The 9,989-nt window shown below is 48.2% G+C and overlaps 1 protein-coding gene across 2 annotated transcripts; it reads right to left on the bottom strand.

Moving 5' to 3' along the window:
- Positions 1–1,043: 1,043 nt before the first annotated feature.
- On the bottom strand, positions 1,044–9,719 carry LOC102285144 (HLA class II histocompatibility antigen, DO alpha chain). 2 transcript variants are annotated; one of them, XM_005891384.3, is made up of 5 exons: positions 9,588–9,719; positions 5,051–5,299; positions 4,359–4,640; positions 4,128–4,263; positions 1,044–3,940 (listed from the first exon to the last, which is right to left on the bottom strand). In XM_005891384.3, exons 1-5 carry the CDS (start codon positions 9,667–9,669, stop codon positions 3,937–3,939), a joined length of 753 nt encoding a protein of 250 aa, XP_005891446.1. In that variant the 5' UTR covers positions 9,670–9,719; the 3' UTR covers positions 1,044–3,936. The 2 variants fall into 2 exon arrangements, with proteins under 2 accessions (XP_005891446.1, XP_014332375.1); XM_014476889.2 differs by lacking the exon at positions 4,128–4,263.
- Positions 9,720–9,989: the final 270 nt, after the last annotated feature.

Here is a 9,989-nt window from a genome sequence, read left to right as displayed (position 1 = left end):
AAAATTTTAAGAAAGAAAATCCATCAGAAAAGGAGATGTGGAGGCAGCTGATGTAGAAGTCTCCTTCAGAGAGAGTGGCTGGGAGGAGCTTGCAGGGTGGGCTGGGGGTTACAGGGCAGAGAGGAGGCTTCCTGTTCTCAATATATGAAAGCGATGGTATTTTTATTATGTATGGAGGGGAACCCTGGAAAGGGGGTAGAATTTGAAAATACAGAAAAGAAGTTGACTATCTACTCTAAAAGAGACTGAAAGAAGTCAGATCAAAAATGCATAACAATATTTTTTTTTAAGGGACCCGAAGAGAAAGACTTTGAGACTAGAAGAAAATAATGTGAGCGTGAGGCCAAATACATAAACCTAAAAGATTTGGAATTGCTCCATATTCCTTCCAAATTGCTTCTGGTGACTTCTGGGTAATATAGGCATAGTGAAGAAAAGCACACTTCTGGTCAAAAAATGAGGCACAAAAAATTTAAGTACAGTTGATTTACTATGTATCTTTAACTACTGCTGCACAGCTAAGTGCTTCAGCTACACACACACACACACTTTTACATATTCTTTTCCACTATAGTTTGTCACAGGATAGGGACTCTTGAGAATCCCTAGAACAGCAAGGAGATCAAACCAGTCCATCCTAAAGGCAATCAACCCTGAACATTCATTGGAAGGACTGATGCTGAAGCTGAAGCTCCAATACTTTGGCCACATGATGCGAAGAGCTGACTCATTTGAAAAGACCCTGGTGCTGGGGAAGATTGAGAGCAGGAGGAAAAGGGGACGACAGAGGATGAGCTGGTTGGATGGCATCACCGACTCAATGGACAAGAGTTTGAGCAAACTCTGGGAGATGGTGATGGATGGGAAAGCCTGGTGTGCTGCAGTCCATGGGGTCGCAAAGAGTCGGACACGACTAAGCGACTGAGCAACAACAAAAATTGAGTATTGCTCCTTGTGCCATATATAAAAGCTTACATCTGCTGACCCGAGTCTCCCATTCCATCCTCCCCCAACCACCTGCCCCCTGTCTGTTCAAAAGAGGACAATTTTAACAACTTTATTAAACATTAGGACAGAGATCAGGGAAACACTTTTCCAAGGATGCATCAAGTTAACTTTTAAGTAAAAGATCAACAGAGATGAGGGCGCGATGGAGCCAGACATCTCTCATGGTGTCTTCCAAGACCCTCTTCTTTCTCTGAGGACAACCCGACTCCTCACCTCAGAGGTGGGCGCCGGCCATCACGTTTGTACCGTGGGATCTGATCCCCGTGGGCCGGGGTGGACACTTTCCCTAAGCTTGGGCAATCGTTTGTTTTTTCAAAAACTTTAAATTGTGGCTGAGAGACACGGTCTCCGTGGGTGGCTAGAGCTGAGGTGACACACACACACAAGACCCACAAGATCGGCAGGTCGGCTGAACAGGACAGTCAGTCCACACAGAGAGAACACGGCTGACGCGCTCAGGGACCTAGAGAGCAGGGCGTCTGCGGCCCAGAGAGGGCTGGGCGCTGGGCTCTGCTGGCGCTTCAGCTCTGAGTTCTGCTCCCTGTGCGCCTGACTCAAACCCACCCTTGGGTTCTGGGTACCACTCCAGCATCTTTATTGTAAACACCCTCTCTTGTGTCTGTGATTATTCTAATAGCGTTTCCGTGACTGACTGGCAAACAAAAATCACGCCTAGGACAGCCCTCCCTCACTCCCACCCAAGTCCTCTTCTGGTCTGTGACTCCCCACCTCACTCTCTTCCGGGAAGCCCACGGAGTGCCCATAATCTCTTGGTTTCTTTCTTTTCCAGGACAAAACGCTCACAATTCCAAACCCTTTCTTGCCCCTACATACCTGTATTACGCTCAGCTTCTTCTTTATTGGGGGCGGGGGCTGTGTCACCTGGCATGTGAGAGCTTAGTTCCCCAACCAGGGATCAAACCCACATCCCCTGTGTTGGAAGGGCAGAGTCTTAACCACGAGACCACCAGGGAAGTCCCTTGCTCAACTTCTACGCCCTAAACGGCCCAGGTTTTCCAGAAAGTCTTCCCAAATCACTCAGACCTCAGGGATCCACTCTTCTGACGACCTCCGATGGCACCAGCCAGTCTCCATCCCCAGACCCCAGCCTGGGGCCAGAACGACTTCATCAGCACCATCTGGAGCGTGTTAAAAATTACAGAGTCCCTGTCACCACTCTCTCCACCCCAGAGATACTCATTCAGTAGATCTGGGAGTAGCCTGTACTCATCAAAAGGCTCCCAAGTGATTCTTCTGTGTATTCAGTTTGAAAACCACCAGTCTGTACCACTCATTTGGTACCTGATATAATAGCTCAGTTGGTAAAGAATCTGCCTGCAATGCAGGAGACCCTGGTTCGATCCCTGGGTTGGGAAGACCCCCTGAAGAAGGGAAAGGCTACCCACTCCAGTATTCTGGCCTGGAGAATTCCATGGATTGTACAGTCCCTGGGGTGGCAAAGAGATGGATACAATGGAGCAACTTTCACTTCACTTCATAAACTACTTTGTAGAGCTGGTTATTGCTTTGGGTGTACTTTAGATTTTGTTCACAGTAAACTAAAACCTTCTTCGTGCGTGGTGTCACTTCAGTCATGTTCGACTCTTTGTGACCCTATGGACCGTAGCCTGCCAAGCCCCTCTGTCCATGGGATTCTCCAGGCAAGAACACTGAAGTGGGTCGCCATGACCTCCTCCAGGGGATCTTCCGGAGCCAGCAACTGAAACTGCGTTTCTTATGTCTCCTGCGTTAGGCAGGCACGTTCTTTATCACTAGCACCACCTGGGAAGCCCTAGGCCACAGATTTAAAGAGGATTCAGAGAGATATCTTCTAGACCTCCCTTCTCACAGATATCTTGAGAAGTAGTAGATCACTACTCTCTACCCTCCTACCTGATGTGATGGACCTCAGACGGAGAATGTGCGCATCCTACCCAAGCCTTGGCCTCTCTTTGTCCTGCATGGAATGCTAGCGAATGCAGGAAAAGGAGATGGCATCTAGGTCACAGCTGGATACCATTGGCCTCTTCATGACGGTCAATCTGAGTAAGAGTGAAGTTTCCATGAATGTTCCCTTGCCTGGTGTCCTTCAAAACTGTCATCGGTTGGGGGAGTTGCAATGAACAGAATACTCTGCATCCCTTTGGGGGCAAATCTGAATTCAGGATATAAATTTCATGACGTCTATGTGAAATGGTCCGTTCACAAGTGACACACAAGGGGGCCCACGCTGATGAGTCAAATGAAGCAAGACATAGCTAGATTGGCCCATGAATGAATGCCAGTCCCCAGTAGCACGTCACGCTCAATGGCCATCACCAGAAATCCCCTCTTCCAGACCCTAGAGTCCTTTGCATGCATGCTTAGTCCCTTCAGTCATATCCAACTGTTTGGGACCCCACAGACTGTAGCCCACCAGGCTCCTCTGTCCATGGGGTTCTCCAGGCAAGAATACTGAAGTGGGTTGCCATGCCCTTCTCCAGGGGATCTTCCCGATCCAGGGACCAAACCCGTATCTCCTGCAGAGCAGGCAGAGTCTTTACCCACTGAGCCACCTGGGAGTTCCCCTAATGTCCCTTACACCCTTAGAGAATTGGCTAAGGCCTGGGAAGATGAACACTGTGCAAACATTGTTTAAAATTTTACTGCTGCTGGCCAGGGCTTTGGGTAGACCAATAAACTGTGTGTGTGTGTGTCTGTGTGTGCACATGTGTGTGTGTTGGAGCTGAGAAAAGGAACGCATTGGTTCCCCACAAGTCCCTGCCATGCGTATGGGGGCCAAAAAGGAGGAGACCTATAGGACAAGGGTTGATCCCATTCAAAGTCAGCATGATGAACTTGGTGGAGTCGAACTGAGCAGGCAAGGGCCGTCAGAAACTTGCCAGGAAGCTGAATGGTGTCTCACACTTGCTTCTCTCAGAAGGGCCATCACCTAAAGTAGCAAAACCCACATGGTCAAGGTTCAAGCTCACAATTCTGGGTCCTTTCTCTGTCCACCTCCCTCCAACCTGACCCCCTCGCCTCCCCTCTGCTTGTCCCTGCTCCCCTCCCGGAATCTCTCGTCCTCCACCCCCATCCTGTGTAGGTCCCCACCTTCCTCCCCCAGACCCCCGGAGCACCTGGGGGTGCTGGACAGGCACGTGCCCGTGATGATGAGGGTGATGCCCCCGAGGAAGCCCCCTAAGCCAAGGACCAGGCCGAGGGCACAGACCAGAGTCCCTGTGGTGTCAGGCAGCGCGGTGGGCACCTGGGGCTCTGGGAGAGAAAGGGAGGGTCAGGGGGTCCTGCAAAGGGGTTCAGGGTGAAGGATGCACAGGTCTGAGGTGGGTAGCGGGGAGGGGGCTCCGTACCCCAGTGCTGAAAGAGCGGCTGGTCCAGGCCCCAGTGCTCCACCTTGCAGTCGTAGAAGTCGTCCGCCAAGGGCACAAAGGTCAGGTAGTGGAACTTCCGGAATGAGTGGTCAGGCTGCGCGTAGAAGCTGCTCTGGGTCACGCCCTGGGTGACGGGATGGCCATTGCGCAGCCAGGTGATGTTGATGACCGGGGGGAAGATTTTGTCCACGATGCAGATGAGGACATTGGGCTCGCCCAGCTGCACGAGAGACTTGGGCAGCACGGCCACTCTGGGGGACACTAGGAAGAAGCAGGCCTTGAATCCCACAGGAGCAGCCTCCAGCTGGGGCCTCGTCAGGGGTGGACTGAGGGGTGCTTCCTGGTATCAGCCTTCTGAGAGCAGTGGATGCTCTGGGCTGGTGACACCAGGGCAGAAGCGGGGAACAGAGGGACAAGAGACTGAAGGGCCAGGGGGTGCCCAGGGGGTGCCGTATCTGCCAGGCAGGAGGGGTCATTCCTACAGGAAGAGGCTGCTGAAGGAATCTGAGGAGATCTAGAACCTCCTGGGAAAGAAAAGGGTTGAGTACAAGTCTCAGATTTTGAGAGTGGGGCCAGGGAGCCAACAGAGGCCTGAGGGGTGGGGCAGAGGCTTCTCTGGACCTCCTCTGCTTGCTGGGGGCCTGGGGGTGGGCAGGGGAAGGGCCTGGTACCGTTGGGGGCTCTGGTGCCGTTGGAGCGCTTCACCAAGTCCTCCAGATGCGCTTTGATCATTGCGATACTGACCAGCCCGCTCTGCGGGTCAAAGTAGGCGAAGTTGCCAAATTCAGGCAGACGCCACACAGCCTCCCTCTTCTTCAGATCCACAGAGAACAGCTGTTCTCCATCAAAATCATACGTGAACTGACCTGCACCATCATAGGACTGGTAGAAGGCTGGTCCATAGGAGCCCATGTGGTCAGCTGTGTTGGGTGAGTTCAGGGTCAGGGGGAGAAAAGAAAAGGTATCAGCTCTCATCCATCAGGTGTGATGGGTTGAGTCTCTGAGCTATGCCGCATCCTGGGTTCTGCGTGGGGGAAGAGCCCTGTTCTAACACTGAGTTGGTCCCTAGAGAGCAGAGGAGTTGCTGAGGGTTGGAAGGGAGAGGATGGAGGGGCTGGCCAGCACAGAGGCAAGGGTTTGGCCCAGCACACTGCGCTGGAAGAAGAGAGACCACCTAAGCTCAGGCTTGTGACCCTAGAGTTAAATCTTGACTCTGATCACCGGTCCAGTGGGGTCCTGTGCGTGAGACGAGAAGAGTAGGGGTGGGACGAGGAGAAACTAACTGAGGTTAAGAGCACCCATGGCATGCAAGGATTCTTCAATATACGCAAATCAATCAGCGTGATGCACCATATTAACAAACTGAAAGATAAAACCCATATGATCATCTCAATAAATGCAGAAAAAGCCTTTGACAAAATTCAGGACCCATTTATGATAAAAAAAAAAAAAAAGCTTCAAAAAATGGGCAAGGAAGGAACCTACCTCAACATAGTAAAGGCCGTATATGATAAGCCCACAGCAAACATTATTCTCAATGGTGAAAAACTAAAAGCATTCCCTCTAAGATCAGGAACAATGTGAGGGTGTCCACTCTCACCACTATTATTCAACATAGTTTTGGAAGTCCTAGCTACAGCAATCGGAGAAGAAAAATACATAAAAGGAATCCAGATAGGAAAAGAAGTAAAACTCTCACTGTTTGCAGATGACATGATACTATACATAGAAAACCCAAAAGAAACTATTAGAGCTAATCAGTGAATTCAGTAAAGTCATGGGATACAAGGTCAATACACAGAAATCACTTGCATTTCTTTATACTAACAGTGAAAAAATCAGAAAGAGAAATTAAGGAATCAATCCCATTCGCCACTGCAACAAAAAGAACAAAATATCTAGGAATAAACCTACCTAAGGAGACAAAAGAACTGTATATGGAAAATTATAAGACACTGATGAAAGAAATCAAAGATGCCATAAACAGATGGAGAGATACTCCATGTTCCTGGGTAGGAAGAATCAATACTGTGAAAATGACTATACTACCAATTGCAATCTACAGATTAAATCCAATGCCTATCAAATTACCAATGGCATTTTTCACAGAACCAGAACAAAAAGAAATATAAAAATTTGTATACAGACACAAAAGACCCCAAATAGCCAAAGTACTCTTGAGAAAGAAGAACGGAGTTGGTGGAATCAATCTTTCTGACTTCAGACTATACTACAAAGCTACAGTCATCAAGACAGTGTGGTACTGGCACAAAAACAGAAATATCAACCAATGGAACAAGACAGAAAGCCCAGAAATAAACCCACGGACCTATGGGTACCTTATTTTTGACAAAGGAGGCAAGAATATACAATGGGGCAAAGATAGCCTCTTCAATAAGTGGTGCTGGGAAAACTGGACAGCTATATGCAAAAGAATGAAATTAGAACACTTCCTAATGCCATACACAAAGAGAAACTCAAAATAGATTAAAAGCCTAAATGTAAGACCAGAAGCTATAAAACTCTTAGAGGAAAACATAGGCACAACACTTGATGACATAAATCAAAGCAAGATCTTCTATGACCTACCTCCTAGAGTAATGGAAATAAAAATAAACAAGTGGGACCTAATTAAACATAAAAGCTTTCACACAGCAAAGGAAACTACAAACAAGGCGAAAAGACAACCCTCAGATGGGAGAAAATAATAGCAAGGGAAACAACTGACAAAGAATTAATTTCCAAAATACACAAGCAGCTCATACAACTCAATACCAGAACAACAAACAACCCAATCAAAAAGTGGGAAAAAAGACCTAAACAGACATTTCCCCAAAGACATACAGATGGCTAACAAACACATGAAAAGATGCTCAACATCACTCATTATTGGAGAAATGCAAATCAAAACTACAATGAGATACCACCTCACACCAGTCAGAATGCCCATCCATCAAAAAGTCTACAAACAATAAATGCTGGAGAGGGTGTGGAGAAAAGGGAACGCTCGTGCACTGTTGGTGGGAATGTAAACTGATACAGCCAGTATGGAAGACAGTATGGAGACTCCTTAAAAAGCTAGGAATAAAACCACCATATGACCCAGCAATCCCACTCCTAGGCATATACCCTGAGGAAACCGAAACTGAAAAAGACACATGTATCCCATTGTTCATTGCAGCACTATTTACAATAGCTAGAACGTGGATACGACCTAGATGCCCATTGACAGATGAATGGATAAAGAAGTTGTGGTACATATACACAATGGAATATTACTCAGCCATAAAAAGGGACAGATTTGAGTCAGTTCTAAAGAGGTGGACGAACCTAGAGCCTCTTATATGGAGTGAAGTAAGTCAGAAAGAGAAATATAAATATTGTATATGACACATATATATGGAATCTAAAAAGACGGTACTTGTAACTTTATTTTCAGGGCAGCAATGGAGAAACAGACATAGAGAGCAGACCTATGGACAAGGGGGGAGGGGAGGAGGGAGAGGGTGAGATGCATGGAGAGAGTAACATGGAAACTTACAATTGCATATGTGAAATACACGGCCAGTGGGAATTTGCTGTATGACTCAGGGAACTCAAACAGGGGCCCTGTGACAATCTAGAAGGGTGGGGTGGGGAGGGAGATGGGGGGGAGTTTTGGAAGGGAGGGGACATGGGTGTGTACCCATGGCTGATTCTTGTTGATGTATGACAGAAAACCACAAAATTCTGCAAAGCAATTATCCTTCAACTGAGCAACTGAACTGAACTGAATTATCCTTCAATTTTTAAAACAAAGGCAAAAAAAAAAAGCATCCGTGGGCACAGAAATGCAGTTTAAGTGGGTGTGAAGGAAAACAGAAGATGGCTGTAGGAGTAAGAATTAAGAAGGGTAGAAAAAGGCAGCCCAAGGTATTGCAGAGAGCAATAGAAAAGGAATTCAAAGTTCAAAGTTCATGTCCCATCTCTTCTGCTCAGAGCATTATGATTAAATGTGTCTCTTGACATGAATGAGGCTCAGCTTTCCAGAAATTAGGGTTTAGGTGACGGTGGATAAGATGGCTTGATAATCCTATGAAATTAATTGCAGAGCAGTCATGAGAAATCACCATGTGGGCAGCACGATACAGGCCCCAGGAATATAGACAAAACAGCTGTGGGCCCTGCAGACAAGGAGCTCGTGAACAGAGCAGGATAAAGACATAAACAACTCTCTATTGACCTGGTAAAAAATATGGTACTAGAGCTGGAGGTGAATGGGCACATTTCAAACCAGGAAGTTCTGCAGAAATCAGGATGCTGGGACTTCCTTGGCAGTCCAGTGGTTAAGACTCCATGCTTCCAATGCAGGGGAGGCGGGTTTGATCCTTGGGCAGGGAACTAAGATCACACATGCTGTGCATCTTGGCCACAAAATTTTAAAATATAAATTAAAAAAAAAGATGGAGTTCCTTGGTTGTACAGTGGATAAAAATCCACCTGCCAATGCAGGGGACACGGGTTTGATCCCTGGTCTGGGGAAATTCCACATGCCATGGAGCAGCTAAGCTGGTGCACTGCAGCTACCGAGCCCTGGCCCCCTCGAGCCTGTGCTCCACAGTAAGGGAAGCCGAGACACTGCAACTAGAGAGCAGCCTGGCTTGCTGCAGCTAGAGAAAGCCTATGCACAGCAGTGAAGACCCAGAGCAGCCACAAGTAGATAAATACATAAAAGTTGTTTTAAAAAATCAGGATGCTGGGCAGCAAGATGGAGGTTTGGGTCTCAGAGAGGGGGGAAGGGGACTTTCTTGGTGGTCCAGTGGTTAAGGCTTCACCTTTCAGTGCAGGGGTTACACGTTCGATCCCTGGCCAGAGGGTAGCTAAGATCCTACAATGCCGCACGTCCAAAAAACCAAAACATAAAACAGAAGCAATGTTGTAACAAATTCGATGGAGACTCTAAAAATGGTCCACAGTTAAAAAAAAAAAATCTAAAAAACGAAAGGAAGGAAGGAGGAACAGGAGGCACCAGAACATGGCTAGTGTGGCCAGGCTGAGCCTGTATTTTAGGTCCAGGACAGACCTGATCGAGGTGAGAGGGATGGGGAGTCTCTTGGCAACGGAAGTTGCCGTAAACCAGCGGAGAGGAACCGCTCACACTCTGTATCATCGCAAGGGTAACCCCACGCCCGTAATCTCCTCTCCTCGCCCAGCGCCCTCAGCACTCACCCTTGATGGCCCCAACTTCCTGGAGGCTCAGGAGGGTCATCAAGGTGTGCAGTCCCAGGACCAGCCTCCCCCTGAGGACCATTGCCCTCTGGTGCTTTAACCAAATAAGTCCCGCTTGGTGTTGGGGGTAAAGGAAGAAGGTGGAGGTAAAGAGGAAGCAAACAGATTCTGGGGTGGGGTGGGGAGCCCCCTGCTGTGTTCAGCCAATCAGAGAAATTCTCTCAGTTGGGGTAGCTGTTGCTGGGGGAAGATGCGAAGGAAAGCGCCTGGATGAGAAGATGGAAGAGGTCAGTGGGCCCAGGTGCCCCAGGGAGGCTTGTCCACAGGAAAGTCAGGAGGGGTGGGAGGGCCTTAGACCCAGGGTTCCTACATCCTCCAAGGGGGACCCTTTGAAGGCAGAGA

The sequence above is a fragment of the Bos mutus genome, chromosome 23 (assembly GCF_027580195.1).
Source record: "Bos mutus isolate GX-2022 chromosome 23, NWIPB_WYAK_1.1, whole genome shotgun sequence".
NCBI classification, from domain to species: domain Eukaryota; kingdom Metazoa; phylum Chordata; class Mammalia; order Artiodactyla; family Bovidae; genus Bos; species Bos mutus.
This window is presented reverse-complemented; position numbering and strand designations above follow the sequence as displayed.